The sequence below is a fragment of the Theropithecus gelada genome, chromosome 4 (genome assembly GCF_003255815.1).
Source record: "Theropithecus gelada isolate Dixy chromosome 4, Tgel_1.0, whole genome shotgun sequence".
Classification (NCBI taxonomy): domain Eukaryota; kingdom Metazoa; phylum Chordata; class Mammalia; order Primates; family Cercopithecidae; genus Theropithecus; species Theropithecus gelada.
In genome coordinates this window covers 86,279,800-86,302,358 of record NC_037671.1, presented here as the reverse complement: position 1 = coordinate 86,302,358, position 22,559 = coordinate 86,279,800, and the positions used below count along the sequence as shown (strand labels likewise).

The window sequence follows — 22,559 nt, the reverse complement described above, 5'->3', positions numbered from 1 at the left end:
AATTTTATCCTACTGTATGTGAGAGAAATTGCTTTTTTAAATTCACAATGCTACTGCATTCACCAAATGATAATCTCTCTACTGGAACTTAGCACACCTGCCCAAAACAGGAAGAACCTAAGGACACTTCCTTTACTTGTTTTCTATGGCAATAAATACTGAAATAATTAATTATATGTCTGATGTAGAAATGAATAAAGACAGATACAGAAGCGTGTTTAGGCTTCATCCAAGAAACCTTTCCCCTCTTAATCAGTTTGCTCCCTCTCACAGTTTTTTCTTCTCAGACTTGGCTCACTATAATCTGGAACGTACTTTTTAATATTTTGGTGTTCCATGAAAAATCTTACAGCCCAATAGTACCCTGCACAAGGCTGGGAAATCAATAAATGGTTTTTGTAATGAGTTAATTTATTTAGTCTAGAATGATGTCTTTTGCAGTGAAATTTCAGTTGAAGACTTCTAATCAAGAGTTGTTTTGTTCTCCTCAATAACAAGATTAGAAGGTGTTTTCTTTCTTTCTGGCAGAATAAAATCTGCATGTCCTGGTGAAAGCTTAGGAAAGGTATAATTGATGTATTTTTGAAATGCCATCCTGGTTTCCTGTAATTCCTCCTCTAGGAAATCTTTCCAATTTGTCATGATTCCCAGTTGTTTTGCTATAGACAGCAGCTCCCCCTGGGTGTTGGCCAGTGTATCCATCACATTGCCAAGAGTGGCCTGATGTGTTTTCTCTGCTTCTTGAAGCACTTCCTGTACCTCTTCTTGCTTCTGCCTCTGAGCTATGCCATAGAGGACGTTCATTTCATGTTCTTTTTCCCTCATCAGTTGGGCCACACTGGTCTTCTCATCCTTAGTAACTGTGATACCAGTATTCACAATTTCCTCCGTGGCTTTGCTACAAAGGATAATATGGATTTGTAAGTTAGATGGATTGGCCACTAAAAACAAAATAATTTCATCTTTAAACACAGATGACTGAGTAATTGTTGAGATGAGCCACCAGCCTGAGACAGGCTGATACAGATGAGCTTTTGGATTGCATTAGCTGTTAACAAACAAAACATGTTTTCAGAGCAGGGACGCTTCCTATGTACTTACCTGCTGTGGGTTAGGGTGAGGCCACAATCTAACATCTAATGGCAACTTTAGAAACCTGAGACCACCTTTTTCAGGAAAATATACATGCATTGTGCTTAAAAATGAGGAGATAGGATCAGAGTTCCAAACTCTGTAGAGAAAGTATTTCTTTATATTAATCCAGCTGCTGACCTTTAGCCAGAGATGAAAAAACTTTATACTCACAGGATAGATTTAGCTTTAATCTTGATTTTTATCTGAGAAATACTCTATGACAGTCACCTCAAACTTTTTGGTCTCGGGAACTCTTTACACTCTCAAAATTATTGAGGAAACCAAAGAGCTTTTGTTTATACGAGTTATAGGTACTGACATTAACAGTTATATAAACTAAAAGGGAGACATTTTAAAAATATTAAAAATCTCTTATGAAAAACATTTTCCAAAACGATGAAATATTTCATGAGAAGAATGGTATAATTTAACTTTTTTTTTTTTTTTGAGACAGTGTCTTGCTCTGTCACCCAGGCTAGAGCACAACAGCCTGACCCTGGCTTACTGCAACCTCCAGTTCCCAGGTTCAAGTGATTCACACGCCTCAGCCTCCAGAGTAGCTGGGATTACAGGTGTGCATCACTACACCCAGCTAATTTTTATATTTTTAGTAGAGATGGGATTTCACCACGTTGGCCAGGCTGGTCTCGAACTCCTGACCTCAAGTGATCCACCCGCCTTGGCCTCCCGAAGTGCTGGGATTACAGGTATGAGCCACTGCACCCAGCCTAATTTTAATTTTTTTTTTTTGCAAAACTCTTTAATCTCCAGCTTAGTAAAAGCTGAATTTTCATACTGTTTCAATTTATTGTGATATCACATATCACAAAACCCTGGAGAACACTATTTTATATTCATGGGAGACTAAGAGTGAAAAAGGCAAATAAAGTCTTAGTGTTATTAAGAAAATAGTTTTAATCTCATGGACTGCTTCCATAAAGAGTCTCAGGGACCTTGAAGGGTCTCTGGACCACACATTGAGAAGCACTGCTAAATGATTAATAGACTTCTGGCTATAATGTAGGGAATTATATATAATTTATAGCAGCCAACCATGTTGACCTCTTACCATGTCCAAGCAGGTTAATGAGCATTCTATGCCTACATTAATTCAATGAATCCTCAAAAACAATTCTGTAGTGTGGTTCCATTACTATGCTCTTTTTATGAAGAAGACATTGAGCTCAGGGAGTTAAGTAATTTGTCTAAGTTTGCTTAATAAGTAAAAGAGGCAAAATCTGCAACACAACTCAGGCAGTCTGAGTCCAGGACAAAAGCTCTTAGCCACTGTGATACATTTCCAGTGGATTTCTGCAGTTAACACACTCTGAGCAGAACCTCAAAGATTTGAGGTTTTAAGATCTCAAATGTATGATTGTTAATAAAAATCCTCCCCCTCTGCCTCCCAGTCTAATACAGCCTTTCCAAGATTTACCACTGGCCCAATCTCCTACGTTCCACCCTCCAAGATGCAATTCTCTCATCTTCTCTGAGTCTTTCCACTTGACTTTCAAACCTGACAGACTTCCCTAGTCTTGAAGTAAATCACATCTTTCTTTAGCCTCTGTAGCCACTAAACTATTTCTCTTCTTCCTTTTCCCACCAACTATTTCCAATATTAATAACAAGGGTAATGATTATTGAGTGCTTACTGTATTGCAGGAACTGTGGTAAGCATTTTACATGCATGATATCTCATTTAATTTTCACAATAACCCATTGAAGCTGATATTTTATTTATTTATTTAGAGATGAATCTTGCTCTGTCATCCAGGCTGGAGTGCAGTGGCACCATCTTGGCTCACTGCAACCTCTGCCTCCCAGGTTCAAGTGATCCTTCTACCTCAGTCACCCACGTATCTGGGATTACAAGTGTGCACCACCACACACGGCTAACTTTTGTATTTTTAGTAGAGACAGGGTTTCACTATGTTGGCCAGGCTGGTCTTGAACTCCTAACCTTAAGTGATCCACCCTCCTCGGTCTCCCAAAATGCTGGGATTACAGGTGTGAGCCACCGTGCCCGGCCTATTTTTATTTATAACCTGTGACTATTCCCTTGTAACAGGTGGGAAATGGAGGCTTAGAGAAGAGTGAGTTGTTCAGTGTCACACAACTGAGCAAGCTGGAGAGTTCCTGCCCTTAATCATTACCTGCTTCAAGCTCGAGTGGGCACTATAAATTTTTTTGTCAGGAGGGCAGCACAATGAAAATAACATTTTAGACTTGTTATTCAGGTAACAGTGGGTGAACTGAATCTTAGTGGGGTGAGCTAGAGAGACCAATTGTATCATTTCATAATATTCTTGAGGTGCAACGATGAGGGTCTGAACTAATGACAAAAGAGAGGGTTGGGAAGAGGAAGAGAAAGGGTTAAGCCTAGGAAATATTAAAAAGTCATAGCTGCCAGAATCTGTGCCTGCAAAGATACAGGGGATGTGGGAAAAAGAGGAATCAAAACCAACTTGCTAATTTTCAACCTGGGTCACAGGGGAATGGAGGTTCCATTAATAGAAGTGATGCTGTGTATAGAGTGGGCAGTGTGCATCGACACACATTCTTAGGATTTAGTCTGATGTCTGATAACATCCTCAGGCTGTCGATGAGATTGTCAGGGTGATGACCAGGGACCAATCTCCAAAGAGGAAGCTGTGCTCCCTGTGTCCTCTGACACAAGCAGGCATGAGTTTCCTGCCAGGTGGGGCTGACTTTCCTCTCACTCAAATGGGAGGTTTCATTTATGGGCTAACTGGAAGGCTCTACCAGAATTGAGCTCAGGTAAAACTGATCCAATAACGTATATCTCGGATGACTCCAGCTCCCAGCCTCAATGACAGTCCCTTTCAGACTCCCTGATATCAAAATATCTTACTGCTATACAGAATCTGGTACTTTAAAAATCTTTCCAACTTTTCTTTCTTCTCGTTTTTTTGGTTTTAAACAGGGTCCCACTCTGTTGCCCAGGCTGGAGTACAGTGGCACCATCTTGACTCACTGCAAACTCTGCCTCCTGGGCTCAAGCAATCCTCCCACCTCAGCCTCTGGAGTAGCTGAGACTACAGGCATGTGCCACCATGCCCAGCTAATTTTTGTATTTTTTGTAGAGACAGAGTTTTGCCATGTTGGCCAGGCTCGACTCAAGTGATCCTCCTACCTCGGCCTCCCAAAGTGCAGGGATTACAAGCACAAGCCGCCGCGCCCAGACCCAACTTTTCCCAGCCTGCCTTAGTGCTTGAATATTTGATCCTTTGGTTTAAGGTCTGAGCGACTCTGAATTTCATTCTGATGAGTTCCCTGAAGTTGTGGAATTAAAGCCAGGAGTGGTGTGGGATGCAGTGCATCGAGGGTGTGACCTGGAATGTCCATTTATCTTTGTATCTCCCCTGCCTTGCGTGGTGCCCGTTGTGGATACAACAGGCAATCAATAAATGTATGAATGAATAAGTGGGTAATACAGATGAAGTTCTCTCTAATACATGTTGTGCTGAATAACACTAAATTTTAAAGCAGATATGTTGGAACATTACAAAAGCTTAAAAGAATTCATGAGGCTGGGCGCGGTGGCTCACGACTGTAATCCCAGCACTTTGGGAGGCAGAAGCAAGTGGATCACCTGAAGTCAGGAGTTCGAGACCAGCTTGGCCAACATGGAGAAGCCCCATCTCTACTAAAAATACAAAAATTAGCTGGCCATGGTGGTGAGTACCTGTAATCCCAGCTACTTGGGAGGTTGAGGCAGGAAAATTGCTTGAACCTGGAAGGCAGAGGTTGCAGTGAGCAGAGATCGCATCACTGCACTCCAGCCTAGGCAACAAAGCAAGACTCTCTCTCAAAAAAAAAAAATCATGCTTAAAAAGGATTCTTAACATAAGCGAAATATTTGCCATAGGAAAATAGCCAATTCTTGGGATATGTGTAAAATGTTTTTCAATGTACATAAATTAGTCTACCTGTATTTTTTTTTTTTTTTAACTGAAAGAGGGCCTAGAAAGCTTATCATACGAGAAAGAACTGTGAAAGAACTAGGTATTAGTACATTTTGGTTTTTCCTTCCCTTCTTCAAATTAAATCTTGGACATATTCTCTCTCCTCAAACATTTGAAGGATCACCATGCACAGAGGAGCAGCAGGGCCAGAAGCCAAGGGTAAAGGTGAGGCCCAGAGTTTCTGGATCCACATAAGGAAGAACATGACAAGTAGAGGTGTTCAGCATGTGGACCAACCACCTCAACCAGCAACATCAAGGAGGCTCACCAATGACTGGCTGGCGGAAGGAATGGCATGTCCAGCTCCATAACCCCCCCAATGCCCATTCCGACGTGAAGTGAATGTCTATGCTTTCTGTAAGCAGTGAGGTTCTTCTGCCATCTCTATCTTTATGAGGCTGTACACTTGTAATTTTGAAATACACACCGTATTTCAGGGTGGCACTGGCCAGAAAAGTAACTATTTTCAAAATAGTTGTAGTGTGTGTCCAAATTTACAGGATTCAGTCTGATATTTTATAAAACAGACTCTTGGAGAATGAAAACAAGTTACTAAATAAAATCATAATCTGATATGTAATAACTCAATCTTAACTGATAGGGAAAAAATAAACCATGGAAAATCCATACTAGCAATTGATCCTTTGCCTGGTTAGTCTGTAAATAAGCTATTAATCTACTTTTCATTAGAACTATAGGACTGTTAGCACTATTTCAATCAGGTACAAGCATTGTGCTTACCAGTAACCTATATTCTGATTTTCTACCTGGGACATGGGGAACTCCTGGCGCTCTGGTCTGGCAGGAGGCTGCAGGCATTTCAGAAGTTAGGTAGGTGAGGGACATCTCCAGATGCCAGCATTCAGCAGTGCATTTCTATCCCCGGGTTATTAACACTCTTGAACCTCCCCTTGGTGCTGCCTCATTATACATCACGCTTTCTCCTTCCATGTCTTTGCTCATTCTGTTCTCATTCTTTTGCCTCTCACAGGTGGGACCTCCTACCTTCTCTCTAAGGCCCAACCCATGACAAACTTCCTCCAAAAAACCGACCTCACTACATACCCCACCCATACTGCTTGATCTTTCCAGGACTTTGAACTCTTCCAGCACCTATGTGCTATTTGTACCAGTCCATCCAGCCTTGCTTGTTGGGGGCAGCCATGCTGTAGTGATTTTACACAGTGTTGAGAAAGAGCCCTTAATTTGTGCCACATCCACAGAAGGTACTTGAGGAGCTGTGTTGAAGTGAACAAACCCTCTAGAAAACTCACATAGCTTCTCTATCTCTAGAGCAGGTAGCACAATGGAGGGTCATAAGCTTTGACATCATAAAGGCCAGGGTTCAAATCAGGCCCTGTCACCTCTTTCCTCTGTGACCTTTGGCAGTTTACTTAGTTTCCCTTTAAGGCCTTAACCCTCCAGGGTCTTTGCCTGAAGATATGTAGGATGATACAATCTCCTAGGAAGGGATATGCAGATACAAGAAGGAGTATACAAAAGGCCTTGCATGTGCTGGGTATTGAATAAGGGAAGCTGTCAGTAGGAATTACAGCCATGACCACAAAAAGTCCTGAGTGGTTATTTCATTCATGCCTTGCCTTGGGCTAGAAAACAATTAGAACCTTTACAAACAGAGACTTTTTTTTTTTTTTTTTTTTGAGAGGAAGTCTCACTCTGTCGCCCAGGCTGGCGTGCAGTGTCGAGATCTTGGCTCACTGCAAGCTCCGCCTCCCGAGTTCACGCCATTCTCCTGCCTCAGTCTCCCGAGTAGCTGGGACTACAGGTGCCCGCCACCACACCCGGCTAATTTTTTTATATTTTTAGTAGAGACGGGGTTTCACCTTGTTATCCAGGATGGTCTAGATCTCCTGACCTCGTGATCCACCTGCCTTGGCCTCCCAAAATGCTGGGATTACAGGCCTGAGCCACCGCCCCCAGCCTTTTTTTTTTTTTAACTTTAAGAGAAAGAGTCCAGTGTCTCCTGGGCAACCTGTTTAGAATCTAATCACCTCAATCCACAAAAAAGTTTTCCGTATAGTTAACAAATTTCTCATGATATATAAGTGTTCTGAATCCTTAAGTCTTGATGAAAGTTTATAAGATCTGGTGTGCTGAAGAGTGGCTTCGACTAACTGCAAGAAATTTAAACCATTTGTTCAATAAATATTTCAAGAATGCCTACCATGTGCCAGACTTTCTTCCAGGCACTTGGGAAACATCAATAAACAAAATGGGCATTCTAGCTGGATATATTTTAACACCACACATGGCAGTTCCTTAATCCTAGTCTACGGATTCAATAAAAGGCAGACATTGAAAACCTTCCATCAAACCTCACAGAGGAAAGGGCTGGAGGGGGTGCAAAAACAATCTAGCAAGAGAGGGAGGAGACCGCAAGTGTGTGTGAGGAGGGGACCCAGAGGGTCCCACGGGTGCCTGCAGAGCTCCTGCAGATGCCCGGCAGGAGAAAAAGGAAAAGAGGATCCACCTTCCAGTGCATTGAGCCACGACTCATTCCCTAACCCCCTCCTGGTATCCCCTCTCATCTTCGTCTTCTACCTCCACAATGACCTGTAGTCTATGCAGGAAGAGAGGTACCAGTTAAACTGTCACAGCTGCAGCTCTCATTCTCATTTATCTGTACCTCCTCCAGGATCTTACCTGTGTCCCTGTTCTAAAGAGTTCTAATGAAAAAGATTTTACCCATTAATTATATAGAAATGGATTTGTTTGTTAACTCAAGCAGCAAAGCAAAAGGGACCAGTCACAAAGGCCAAATAGGGAGGTCTCAGTCTCAGCTCTGCTGCTACAAATCAGTGATCGTGGGCAGGTAAATGACCTGGTACAAAAAAATCTGGAAATTACGTTTTTTCTCTTGCCCCTGACAATCCCTGAACTCCTAACTGCTGTCCTGTTCCAGCAAATAATCATTACATATATAGAAATAGTTACCTTGGTTGTCTTAAAATATATATATGTGTGATCTGATCTGTGATTATGCACATACATATGGCTGTAAACACATCAAAAGGGCATGGAAGGATATAGACTCTATTGTTTAAAATAACTGTCTCTGGGAGGCAGGGAGGGTGCAGGGGAAGAAATGCATCAGGACTTGCAATTTTGCTCTATGTATTTCCATAATGTCAATTTCTTTTGCAACATATATTACTTGTATAATAAGAAAAAGACCAAAAAGTAACACAAACATAATAGTGTATGATCTAGGCTAGAGAATGTGAAGATTGATTTTAATGATGTGTTTATGGGAAACGATTTCTTGATTCCTGTCCTTGGTTTCTTAAAACTGGTGATACAGAATGAAAAATACCATATTTAGAGAGTAGCTATCTTTCAAGCAGGGACAAGAAGGAGATATGATTGAGGAAGAACACATGAGAGCTTTAGAAAACAGCAATTTTCAATCCCTTAAGCTGAGTGGTAGGTTTTTGAGTATTTACGTTATTATTTTTCTTTAAGCCACACACATACTCTACAATATAAATTGCTCCCTATGTTTGGTATTTTCCATAATAACAATGTAAAAACACAAAAACTGGGCAATATCTACCTATGTGCTGTAACCTTATCTGTTTCTCCAGGTTGATTTTGATAAAGGAAGATACTAATTTGCAAATAAGTTCTCTGGAATACCTTTTCTGGGCCTGGATTGCTTTCTGGGCGATGAGTCTTTCTTCAGCCCTGGCTTTCTCCACAGCTTCCACCTTCTCTCTGTGGCATTCCATCATAATCCTTTGGATTCTGTGGACCATGCGCTGTTCTGCAGCCAAGTGCTCTCTCTTCATTTCGTCATCCATGTTTTGATACATCTCTGTCTTAGTTTTAGCTGTCACTTCCTGAAGCAATGGCAAAACTAGGTTTAGCTATTACAGATTTGATGTCTAAAACCACACATTAAGAGGCTATTTAAACCATAGTTTTATCTATCTGCTGGCAAGTGTACCTGTTAACACTGATGATTTAAAAGAAGAGTGTGTATGATATGGAAAACTTTTATTTATATGATGTTAGGTAGAACCAAAAATATACAAACAATGTAATATAAATATCTACATAGATAATATTGAAAGGGAATATGGAAAAAAGAAAATAGTTGGGTTAGAGGGGTAGGGTTAAAGGTCTTTTTTCTTGATTGTTCAAATATTCTAGTATCATAGTATCATTATGCATAATTACATAATGCAATTCTGCTTTAGTAAGCCAGTCCTGGAAAATGGCAGAAATAATTATTATGCCTCCTGAGTGTCTCCTGGGTGGGAGAGAACCTGAGGTTCAGGCAGAAAACAATTGCACGATATTACAGTCACAGGAATCTGCCCACCTGTCCCCACCATTGTTTCAGCATTCCAACTTATTAGTGTTGAGGGGCCATTTCTCCTTCGCGGAAGGGACAGGAATAAGTGCTCCATTGTTCCAGGAAGGAGGACCTGAGGAGGGCCTTCAACCAAATAAGTAGACGAAGCACTAGTCAAACCAACACCTGTGGAAAACAGACCCACAAATTGCACTCAAGGAAAACCCTGCCACCATTTTGGAAATGCCTACTAATACCACAGTGTGCCTGGCACTCCGAGGCCCAGATGCTACATACACAAGAAGGTGGGGATCTTGGTCCTCAGGGGATTCACTGTCTAGTGGAGGAGGCCAACAACCTAATTGTGCAATACATGTTACAGAAATATAACAATACGTAGAAATATAACATTATAAAGAGGAGGAGCAAATCATTCTGTCCACGTATTTTAAAATTTTCACTTAAAGGTAATTTTTTTTTTTTTTTTTTTTTTTTTTTTTTTGAGACAGGTTCTCATTCTGTTGCCCAGGCTGGGGTGCAATGGCACAATCACGGCTCACTTCAGCCTCGACCTCCCAGGCTCAGGCAATCCTCCCACCTCAGCCTCCTGTGTAGCTGAGACTATAGACACTTGCCACCATGCCTGGCTAATTTTTCTATTTTTTGTGGAAATAGGGTTTCACCATGTTGCCCAGGCTTGTCTTGAATTTCTGGGCTCAAGTGATCTGCCCATCTTGACCTCCCAAACTGCTGGAATTACAGGCATGAGCCACTGTGCCTGGCCCAAAGGTAAATGTTTATCTCTATTTGGGAAGACATCAAAAGAACATAGAGAAATTAAGTTATTTCACATAGCACATCAATGGAAGAACTAGGGATAGAAGCCAGGGTTGCTGACTGCCAGTTTCTCACTTCATTCCTGGCTGCGATGCTGGAGTCTTTCAAGAGATTCATCAATTGTACAGTCTTGTAAGACATAGTACAGTGGGTTTTCTTTGGTTTTCAATAGCTGCAGAATCCCTTCTTTAAATGAAATCTTACCCAGAATAGAAAGGAATAAAACCAGTAAGAGTTCTCCTGGCTGAAGATTGCTCAACTCCCTTTAGCACCATTTCTACGGGAGCCCCTGAGAGAGCCAGCTGTTTACAGTGTCCAGAGAGATTCCTCAGCTGAAGCTGAGAGAAAGTCAAGAGAACTCTAAATTATAATGGAAACTGAAATTGCTTCAGCTTCTCAGAAGATTATTTCAACAATTAAAATATTTGTTAAGACAGACCTTTCAGCTTTTTCAAGAGAAAAAGTTCTCAATTTCTCACTTTGGCTACTTCAAGGGTGAAAAGTTAAAAAATGAAACAGACACCAGAAATCAACTTTAAGAATCTCTCCAAAGTGGCCTCAGTTGATATATTTAGAAAATCATTTTAGGAAAACATTGGCCATTTAGAAATGCTAGCTGGGTTTCCTACAGAAGGCTTTGTCTTCCGCTAGCAGAAGGCTTTGTCTCTTAAATTACTAAAATTTTTTTGGACAAAATATTTTGAATGGAAATGTTTCTAAATGTCTTTAACACCATAAAAAGAACATTATGAAACAATCTAACACTTTCTTGATGATCCAGGCTTGGTAGATAAAGATGAATGGTTGTACTGGGCCAAAAACTTCATGTGGCATTTAATAATTGTTGAAGTTCATAGAGCCACTTGTTATCTGTCATAAATGACCCCAGATTGTTTTGCTTTTTGAAATTTCATCTTTGTTCCTTGTAGGTATCAAATCATATTTTTCTTTTCTTCAAAGAACAGGAAGATTACTTGCCATCAGGCTGAGGATGCTGCTGTAGCTGCTATCAGTGAGCCCCTTTTTGTTATTTTTACTTTCCAGTATTTAATCTATTTCCAATTTGAAAAATCAAGCAACCTTCCTGGGTGTGGTGGCTCATGCCTATAATCCCAGCACTTTGGGAGGTTGAGGAGGGCAGATCATTTGAGGCCAGGAGTTCAAGACCAGTCTGGCTGCCAGGCCAACATGGCAAAACCCTGTCTCTATTAAAAATACAAACTTAGCTGGGTGTGGAGGTGCACACTTGTAATCCCAGCTACTCGGGAGGCTGAGGCAGGAGAATCACTTGAACTCAGGAGGCAGAGGTTGCAGTGAGCCGAGATCGCACCACTACACTCTTGCTTGGGCTATAGAGAGACTCCATTTCAAAAGAAAAGAAAACAAAAGAAAAATCAAGCATCTAAGTCTGTTGGGTTTAGGTTGTCAAATAAGCATAATGACATCTGAGTGGGGGTGAAGAGGTTCTGCTATGTGTAATAAGCCTGAGTTACTCTCTTGTAGTCAGAGGCCTTTATTTAATTCCTTAGGGAGATATTTTAACTTACTTCTGGGTTTTCAAGTACATTCTCAGTAATTCAGACTGCTGGGTGATGATTGAGCTTAAGACAGGTGAAGTACTACCACAATATATTCCTATATGAATCATTAATTTTTTTCAGAATGAAATGTATTTAATAGAACTCTTGCAAACATCTGTTGAAGAAGGAAAAAAAGTCAGTGTCAATAGGGTGGTGTGAGACTGTTGTATGCCTGAATTTTTTTGGCACAAAGTGATTGTGTTTTTGTTTTTAATTTTCAATTTTTGTGGGTGCATGAGGTATTTTGGTATAGGCATACAATGTGTAATCATCACACAAGGTTAAATGGAATATCCCTCACCTCAAGCATTTATCCTTTCTTTGTGTTACAAACAATCCAATTATATTCTTTCAGTCATTTTTAAACATACAATAAATTATTGAATCATAGAATTTAAAAATGACATTCCAGCCCTTTACTTTGGCTGGGTTCTGAAGCAGGTATTCAGATAATTAGAAATTATCTGATTCCTAATTACTAACTAGGAATTCAGATAATTGAACTCAGTCCCTCTTTTATGTAATGATTTAATAAAACCGAAATTCATTTACTGTCTCACATAGCATGTGGAATATATATTTAAAGCTCCAAAAATAATTAAGTAACCTGCTGTTTGTTGGTGTTCTTATTCAATGTAAGGAGGCCTTACATTGCTTTTACTTTTAATGAAATGCTTTTACTGAAATGCATCTTGAGTGAGTCACCCCACATTTTGAGATATTGTAAGAAACAGATTCATGGACTCCATCGTATTAACTGTACAGATGTTTGACAGGCATTTTTACACAATGTCCCCCTCAGGAGATACTGCTCTGAGGTTTCATAGCCAGGAATATCTGAGCCTCTCAGGTGCCTAATTTGTCTGTACCTTATGGGCATGGTGAGTCACAGCATTTCCCTCTTTGCATTGGCTGCCAGAAAGCTCAAGGTCCAATCAGTGATAACTGCACAGGACATCATGGCATATATACATTTTTAAGTTTTAAATTTACCTATGACTTTATTATATTTTCTACTCTAGTTTTTCATTTATTTTTCCTTTAGCTTTCATCTTCTCATTTACTTTTTGATATTATTGTCTTTCAATAATATAAACACCTTTTCAAAACATTACCTATCCATCAAATAAGATCTAGAAATTTTATCTAACAGCATGCATTTGAAACACACCAAACTCCTTTTTTTTAACACTTTAAAAACTTTATTTATATAAAAAACTCATTTGTTTTAAAAAGCATTAACAAGTCAGAAAGAAAAGAGAAAAGGTATGAAGCAGAACACAGGCCCCTTAGCAGTGTTCGGTGGGAAGGTGGGATTTTTGGTTCTCTGGAATTGAATGTTTAGTGTTTTTATAAACAAAAGAAAAAAAAAAAAGTTAAAAGTCCCCAAAAGCCCATGGCTGTTCTATTACCCACACCCCACAAGAAAAAAGAGCACCAGGAAAAGAGCAGAAGAGGACAAAAGAACTCAACAGTGGAGCCAGGTCTGGATGGGGCAATTTCCCCTGTGCAGGAAATACACCAAACTCTTTAGAGCAATCCCTGGTGGTCTCGACACATCAGAATTGAATATTTTGTTCTAGAGGAACTTGGTTTTCTGCTATATATTGGTAATCTCAAACTTTAATATGTGTGAGAATCACTTGGGCTGCTAATGGAGTCGGTAGGTCAGAATGAGGCCCAGGAATCTGTATGTCAAGCCCCCACGTGAATAGATTCTGATGCAGGTGGTTCACAGACAAGCCCTGAGAAGCAGTACTGATGTCTGTGTCTTAGTATCCTGCAGATATAACAGGCTGAAATAACCCCACACACTACTCTAGACTAATCATTCCTTCATAAATAAAAAATACCTGAAATGGTGGTATAAATGTAAATTCCCAACCCCTGGACAATTATTTCAGGAAGGTCAATCCCCCTTTAACTATCTACCTTTAACTTTTCTTAGGGCTTCTTTCTACTGAAGCACTAAGTGCATCAACTCCACTCAAAGGCTATGTGGGGTACAATAACATTATTTAAAGAAAGACTTGCATGTGAACCTTGAAACAGGCATCACATCTTCCTCATGTCTTTACAACCTAATGCCAGGAAGGACATTCAAAATGTGTATCAACCAGCACAGTAGGGCCCACCTATCTGAATGGCCTCTGGCTGCAGCATTATAGCAGGGAACTAGAGCCCCTTGCCAAGCCATGAGTTATCCTTTTTTTTTTTTTTTTTTTTTTTTGGAGTTATCCTTTTAAATTGCTGGATTGGGAGAGGTCCAGGAGTCTGCTGGGGAAGCAACCAGGGTGACCAAGGTGATAGAGGGCTTAGCGGGTGACTAGTTATCAACTGATAGAGAAGTATTTTAATACTTTAATTGCCAGTATGGCCATACTTGTACATAGCAACTGAAGAGCAGGCCTGACTAAGACATGCCATAAGTGCTCTTCACATTTTAACTGAAATGGGGAATGGGCAGTGGGCCACCACAGCCAACCCCTCAGGCACCATACCAACCCTGGCTGAGGCAGGCCACTGGAGCGAAGCCTTCAGGAGCCCTGGGGAGGAGCTCCCCTTCCTGCCAGCAAGTCCTCTCTGGGTAAAGACAGTTGATTTTTCTCACCTGGTACACATCTAGTATATGGTAGGTGCTCGTTGTTGCAACAATGAATAAATTGGCCTGCAGTCCCTGAACTGCATTAGTGTTCTTAAGTTAGGCCAAACCTGGGGCTGGACCTCTGCCACTTTCCTCCAGCTTCTGCCCATGTATTGTCATACCTGTACCTTATCCTGTCCTGTCCCTCCCTTGACCAAAATGTGAAAATAGATCTGTAACCTTTTCCTTTGAGCAGATTTTGTAATCCAGTTACTGAACTAACAATGAATACTAGGGTCTCCACCTGAAAGTTTGTAAGTTACCTAGAGTCATGTACCTGAACAGGCTACAGGTTAGTATCCTTCATCTGTGACATCTGGCCCTGCATTAAATTCTTGAGGGACAGCTCAGATGTCCCTCTTGGCAGCACAGTAAGTGCAAACTTTAGAAAAAAGGAAGAAATCAGAGGAGAACAGCCTGCTTCACTTGTTCAACTATTTGAGCACCTACCAAGTCAGGGAATTATGCTGGGCACCAGGGCTAGTCCAGTGATGAGACAGACACCCCTGCTGAAAGCTGCAGTCATGTGGGGGAGTCAGACATTCAACAACTAACCACACAATCATTTATTTAATTACAGTGAAGACTGCTATGAAAAAGATCAGGGTGTCATGGACAGTGTGTGGGTGGCAAGGCAAGGCTGGTCAGGCAAATCTTCCCTTGGGAAGTAAGCTATGGGTTCTTCTTCACCCATTCATCACTGCTCTAGAGAGCTCAGCATCTCTTCTGAGAACCTCCCAGGGATCCCAGCTAATGGCCATGAAACACCAACCTAGATTTTCTTATTATTTTTTTCTCATTCCCTTGCCAACTTTTTTTTTCTTTTTACTAATATAATTACTTTTAAAAGACAACAAGCCACTATAAAAACCTGTAAATCTTTTTGATGTTCCTCTTTCAAAATCTGAATTTCAATTTTGTGTCTGTCATTTGCTTCTTCAAGTGCTTTCTCCACTGCTTGTTTTTGACGTTCATTAGCCTTTGAAAGAAAGAGTCCATTTATCTATTAATGTAGCAGAATAAGCACAGGGCAACTTGGCTTATTCGGGATGTTAGTAAATCAGGTTTTCAAATTTACTGAAAATTAGCAACCACCATGGAGTCCCTAATTTCTTGCCCCATTCCCATCTCAAACCTCCCACATCAAACTGTCTGCCTTAGCCAGAGATGCTCTAACGCATCCCAATCCAGGGCTAGCCTTGCCGTTTCTGGAATCGCTAAAGGCAAGGCAGCTTTACTATACGTAGGCTGCTGGGTTGCCTTTTCTCTTTGGCACTTTATTTCTTGCTTGATTGACTCTCAAAGTAACATATGTGCATTGTGGAAAATCTGGAAAACACAGTGAAGTGAAAAGATGTACAAAGCTAGAAGGAGCCGAGTAAAGAGGCAGAGTACCATCCAGGTCCCCCGCATTAGGTCCTCAGAAAGAACTTCAACTCTATTTGAAAAGAATACACAGAACACTAGACCAACTTACATTCAAATTGTAGACTATTTACAAAAGCATCACCTTGTATAATTGATGTATAATTGATGGTTCACAATCAGTTTGAATTTTACCACTAATAAAAATAGATGACTACAAAGATTTTGAGATAAATCAAAATCTGGGGTATACAGAACTGGAGTATTCATACAGAACTGGAGTATTATGTATGTTCAAAACATTTTCATAACAAGCTTTTGCTGGCATTAATACTGAACAATGCTAATACTATTTGCTATAATGTCTATTTTATAAAGAAACTGAGAAACATTGTTCTAAGCACAGTGGCTTGTTCTGCTCTCAAGAAGCTGTAATTCTCTTTAGGAAGTTATTGATGTCATTCTATGATTGGAAGAAGTGGGGCTACAGGATTGAGGCTTTGCTTCAGTTTGATGCCTTGGATCCCAATGTCAGCCCTGATATTTAAATTGCCCTTATAGCGCTCAGCAGTCGTATGGACAAGGTATTAAGGATTTTGGAGAGAGGGGAGGAAAAGGGGAGTAGGCCATAGAGAAGCATTTGAAGAAACAGGAGTGTTACATGCTCCACAAATGGATAGTCTATATATTAAATGTTAGGCCATAAGAAACAACTATCAACAAGGAGTCTTCTTAGTTATTTTTTTTTCTTTTTAGTTCTGGTTTCAATCAAATGAAAATAAAGGGAGCAGGAGTCCTCCATACAGAGAGGGCAGCTGAGAAGGAAGGAAGCTCCTGATGATGCCAGCTTCTTACTAATCATCTACTGTATGCCAGGCATATTATTTCATTGAACCCTCCCAACTATCCCACGGAATGGGTACTATTATTCCTCTTTTACAATGAAGAAACCAAGACTACAGAGGTTGTAGAACTTGCCCACGGTCCCACAGCTAGCCAGGATTCAGTCAGTTCTGACCACTACACTATACAGTTGTTTCAGACAAATCCAAAATGTGAAAGAATTGTAAAGATGGACTTTGGGTTGACATGTAACTTCTTTTACCTGAGCCCATACTTCAGCTTCTGCTTTTGCAATGCGTTCTCTGAGTATATCTTCTTGAAACTTCTCTTCTTTTTTCAGAATATTTGCCCCAATATCTGTGTATGTGAAGAGCAATGGTCACAAACCTCTACCGATTGCTTCCTGGCTTTCCTTTCCACCATTATGTAGTTATTTATGAGGGCTACTTAGGAGATACATCCTTTTAGGAGATGTCAGTATATATATTTCAAAGATACCCATTGAAAGAGTAAGTTTTTCTCTAATTAGGAGGGAATTCACAGCACTGTCAGGCCTGGATAGAGTTGGTCATTCCTCTCATCACAACCAGTCCACAACCAGCAGACAACTGGGGAGGTGAAATAAATGCCCTGAAGAAAGGGACACATTTTGTACACTCAAAGTAGAATGATGAGTGAATATTCAAGAGGTCTTAGCACATTATACAGCTCTCTCTCTCCCCCTGTTCCTATTTGGGTGCTAGTGCTAGCATCAGGAGAGGCGAAGTGGAATGCCTTCAACACATTACATGCCTTTCTTTAGTCTGTGGTTCTTTGTGGGTTTAACTGCTTCAGTATGGAGTGAGCTAAGGGGTAGAAGTTTACTATTTTTCAGCCAATGATCTAATTTGATTTCCAAATAATAACGTTCCCATAATATCCTCTCTACCCAGACAAGGTAATAAAAGTCTAGAGGAGGTTAGAGGACCATGCAATATCAGATAGCCAGGTCTTTCTCCACTGGTATTTCTTTCTTTTTCTTTTCTTTTCTTTTTTTTTTTTTTTTTGAGAGGGAGTCTTGCTTTGTAGCCCAGGCTGCAGTGCAGTGTCGCAATCTCAGCTCACTGCAACCTCCGCCTGCCGATTCAAGTGATTCTCTTGCCTCAGCCTCCTGAGTAGCTGGGATTACAGGCGCCCACCACCATGCCTGACTAATTTTTGTATTTTTAGTAGAAACGGGCTTTCACCATGTTGGTCAGGCTGGTCTCAAACTCCTGACCTCAAGTGATCTGCCCACCTCGGCCTCCCAAAGCGCTAGGATTAGAGGCGTGAGCCACCGTGCCTGCCCTTCCTCTGGGATTTCTATGCTGAAGGTAATAGATTCTTAGAGCTATCTTGATCCACATTCCTCCTTTCCCAGCGGCTGGAGTAAGTCTAGCTGCAGCAGTAAACCATTAAGCCAACTCACTAAAAGGGTAAGCATGGACAGACTGAAAGCCTTGATGCCAGATTTCCCTTGGGTTTCTCTGTTAAAAGAGTCAAGAAATTCCATTTTATGCAATCTATTCTGAGTTAATGTTTCTGTCACTAGCAATTAAAAGTATATGTTTGATGGCAGAGAGTCTCCTACTAGTTCATCAGTGAATCTTAAAAACACAGGGCAGCATATATTACAGTAGAGATGGACACATACTGCAAAAGCCCAACATTGTATAGAAATAATTAGAAAAGATTTTCTAGGACAAAATGTGACTAAGCATGGACCATCAATGTATTGAACTTCATAAAAATGTGATACAGGCGTAGGCTACCGCTATCGTCTTTCATGTTTAAATCCCATTGGTTTTATTAGTTGTTTTCAACCCTGATTGTACAACAGGACTCCTGCAAAGCTTTTAGTGCACGTACTGTAAAAGGAAAAAACTATTAATAAACAACTTGGATGAATCTCAAGGGCCTTATGCTGAGCGAAGAAAGCCAATCTCAATGGGTTATATAATGTATGATTCTTTAGATAGCATACTCAGTGATAAAATTATAGTGATAGAGAACAGATTAGTGGTTGTCAGGGGTTCAAGTTTGGGGAGAAGAGAATGACAGCTAAGGGGTAACACGAGGGAGTTCCTTTGTGGTGATGGAACAGCTCCATGTTGTGATTGTGGTGACGGTTACATTAACATACACAAGTGATAAATTTCATAAAACTATATGCCTGGGGGGAAAAAGTATACATAAGGTCTGTACCTGAGTTAACAGTATTGTTTCAATGCCAATGTTCCGGCTTTGACAAAGTGCCAGGATTACATAATATATCAATGGAAGCTGGATGAAGAGTACAAGGGAACTCTGATATATTTTGCAACTTGTGAGTCTTAAACTATCTTGAAATAAAAAAGGTTATTTAAACATGAAGGAAAAAATATACATGCTTAATCCTGACTGTAGAGGTCCTAATTTAGTGGCTCTGTGTTAGATTAGTATTAAATCCAGTGGGTCTGTGTTTGGATATCTGTATTAATGTATTTTTCAAAGTTCTATATAGTGCACTGCCAGGATTGAGAACTATTGTCCTATGAAATACTCACTAGCTCTTCTATGGACATTTCAACATGCTTTTGAACTTACTTATAAAGAACAGAGAATTTCAACTTTTTTTCTTTTTAACTTAAAACGGTTCAGCGACAAATAAAGGTCACTGAATAGAAAAGATTAATTTCTAACAATAGATTTAACTTATCCACTTAAGGTTTGGGTTAGATATTCCATAAGGCACAAGGAAATCAATCATTAAGGTATATCTAAGAATGGAGATACACTGTCCTGGGTATGAAAAGTCACTTTAGAGATTATAATGAATCATTCATACTAAGCATTTACTAAATGCTAAAAAACAATTTTGGTATTGATGTTTTTAGAGGATGATTCCAATTTGATCTCCCCCTACATTTTAGTTTTTTTTCCCAAACACCTCTCCAGCTTCTTATATTTTCAAATATCAGAAGTGAAATGAAATCACCTCAGTTTACCATTTTAAAGGAAGAGAGGATCAGAGGAGTATTTTGAGAGTCCTTAGGAAAATACTTACAAGGCTCAAGGTCAGATTGAAAACTCTTATGAGAATAAAAGAGAGACGGAAACCTATAGCACAATTTGATTTGCTTATGTATTATACATATGTATATACAGTAAAAGTCCTCATGTTATCTATATGTATCTACTTTTATGCCACCAGCTACTATTTAAAGGTTATAGTTTCTTTTACCCATTTATTAGGGTACTGTAAATTTTTTTTTTTTTTTTTTTTTTTTGAGGCAGAGTCTCGCTCTGTCACCCAGGCTAGAGTACAGTGGCGCGATCTCAGCTCACTGCAACCTCCACCTCCTGGGTTCAAGCTATTCTCTCACCTCAGCCTCCCGAGTAGCTGGGATTACAGGCACATGCCACCATGCCTGCCTAAATTCTTTTAGTAGAGACGGGGTTTCGCCATGTTGGCCAGGCTGGTCTTGAACTCTTGGCCTCAAGCGATATGCCCACTTTGGCCACCCAAAGTGCTGGGATTACAGGTGTGAGCCACTGTGCCCATCCAATTAGGGTATTATTTAGAGATAATATTTCCTCTCCTACACATACTGAAAGGTGCCCAAGTATGGCCAAGGGCAAAATGAACTCACATTTACTATTATGTGCTAGGATTTATAATAGATACGAATACTTCATTAAAGTCTCATAACAATCTGTAAGACAGGTATTAGTATCTTTATTTCCACATAAGGAAACAGATTGAGAGACTAAATACCCTGCCCAATACACACAACTATAAGTGGAGAAGCTGTATTCCAACCCATATTCTTCTCAAACATCCCTGTACAGACAAGCAACTCTGAAGAGAAAAAAGCTGATAAAAGTCTGTGTACCAGAAAGAATGACACATAACGCTATGAAGTGTTACAACAAAGGAAAACAATAAAGTCACTTACCTAGTATGTCTTTGTGAGTGTAAAAGCGTGTCTTCAGTGGCTTGTATTCATGGATCCGTTTGAAGGTTTTTCCAAAAGGGGCTGGTGGGATTATTTTATTACAAACAGCACAGCAAACAAAGCTGTTGTAATCTGAATTTCTGATCATAGTTAAATTTCAGATGTCTTCTCCTATTTACAGTTAAAATAATCTTAGAATCAGAAAAAGTCGTTTCAAGAAAAGCTGACAGTTTAAGAAAGCTGGAAGAGTTCAGGGTTTTAGGATGTTAGAGGCTGGTAAGGATTAAATGGTTCACATGATTAGGTAGTGGTTATGTGTCTAACATTAAAGAATGGTACTAAAAGCCCCTGCCATAGAAGGTATGGGCACCAGATTTGGGAAGATTTAAGCAGTTGCTCCTTCCCAAACTCTAGCATTAAGTTGTTAACTTACTTAGCAACTGTTGCTAGGTAAGACAAGCTTTGCTCATAAAAGCAACTTCAAATAATGACAAAAGGGAGCATGATACAGCCATTCATTTTCCTGATACTTTCTATATTAGTTTCCTATTGCTGCTGTCTTACTCTGTTTTCTGTTGCTTATAATAGAATGCCTGAAACTGGATAGCTTATAAAGAAAAGGAAATTATTTCTTACAGTTTATGGAGGCTGAGAAGTCCAAGGTGGAGGAGCTGCATCAGGTAAGAATCGTCTTGATGGTGGGAACTCACTGAAGAGTCCTGAGGTGGTACAGGGTATGACATGGCCAGGGGCTGGGCTCACATGCTAGCTCAGGCCTCTCTTCCTCTTCTTATAAAGCCACCAGTTCTCCTCCCACGATAATCCATTAATCCTTTAACCCATGAATGAATTCACTCACCTCTTAAAGGCCCCACTTCTCAATACTACCACATTGGGGATTAAAGTTCAACATGAGTTTTGCAGGGCACAAATATTCAAACCATAGCACCACTGTGACAAACTAACACGAACTTCATAGCTTAAATGTAACACAAATTTATCCCCTTGCATTTCTGGAGATCAGAAGTCTAAAATGAGTCTTAGGGGCTAAGATCAAGTTGTTAGAAGGGCTGGTTCCTTCTGGAGGCTTCAGAGGAGAATCTCTTTCCTTGCCTTTTCCAGCTTCTAAAGACCATCCATATTCCTTGGGGTCATGGCCTCGCATCACATAGCCTTTCCCCCCAGTGCTTCCATAGTGACATTGTCTCTTCCTCCGATCTTCTGCCCTGCTTTAAAGACTGTGGTGATTATATCAGCCTCATCTAGATGATCCAGGATAATCTCCCCATCTCAAAATCCTAAACTTACCCGTATCTGTAAAGTCCCTTTTGCCATATAAAGTAACATATTTACAGGTTCCAGAGATTCGGATCTGGACATTTTTGCAAGAAAGGAAAGCATTAGTCAGACTACCACACTTTGTTTTAAATTGGTTTTTAAAGAATTAATTTCTTTTAAGGCCAGCAATGGAGGTAGCTTAATTTCTTTAAGGTTTTTAATAAACGTGATGTTTTGGTGCCATGGTAATAAAACGGGGAAATACCATGGTATCTTGAAGAAGAAATTACTTTCATTAAGTCAGCATTCAAAATTACTAAGCCTGGTTTTAACAATCACGTGGTTAACTAATTTGTTCTTCTAATTTTAGATAAACAGCCATAGAAATTCTGCCTATCACAAAAATCTGTGCAACTGATTACACCAAATAACTGAATTTTTAAAAATTGCCTGACAATGTCATATGCTGCAGCTACTTGGCAGGACTATTTTATAATAAGTGAATACCATCAGTGAAATTAATTTCAACAATAGGACTCCCATAAGGCCCTGAGCTAAGTGTAGCACAAGTTACTCTATAATTTCTATTGACACATATAGCCTGATAACTGGCTGAGG

The 22,559-nt window shown here is 40.0% G+C and overlaps 1 protein-coding gene across 1 annotated transcript; it reads right to left on the bottom strand.

Annotated features, from left to right (window-relative positions):
* Nucleotides 1-402: 402 nt before the first annotated feature.
* C4H6orf163 (chromosome 4 C6orf163 homolog) lies at nt 403-21,053 on the bottom strand. Its single transcript, XM_025384364.1, has 5 exons — nt 20,664-21,053; nt 16,970-17,064; nt 15,371-15,478; nt 8,778-8,980; nt 403-898 (listed from the first exon to the last, which is right to left on the bottom strand). The coding sequence occupies exons 1-5, from the start codon at nt 20,809-20,811 to the stop codon at nt 463-465; spliced, it is 990 nt and encodes a 329-aa protein (XP_025240149.1). The 5' UTR covers nt 20,812-21,053; the 3' UTR covers nt 403-462.
* Nucleotides 21,054-22,559: the final 1,506 nt, after the last annotated feature.

Coding starts and splice junctions, on each gene's coding strand:
- C4H6orf163 (XM_025384364.1), bottom strand. CDS start 20,811: ATGATCAGAAATTCAGATTACAACAGCTTTGTTTGCTGTGCTGTTTGT. Junction 17,065..20,663: donor CACTCACAAAGACATACTAG/GTAAGTGACTTT, acceptor TCACATACACAG/ATATTGGGGCAAATATTCTG. Junction 8,981..15,370: donor AACATCAAAAAGATTTACAG/GTTTTTATAGTG, acceptor CCATTGCTTCAG/GAAGTGACAGCTAAAACTAA.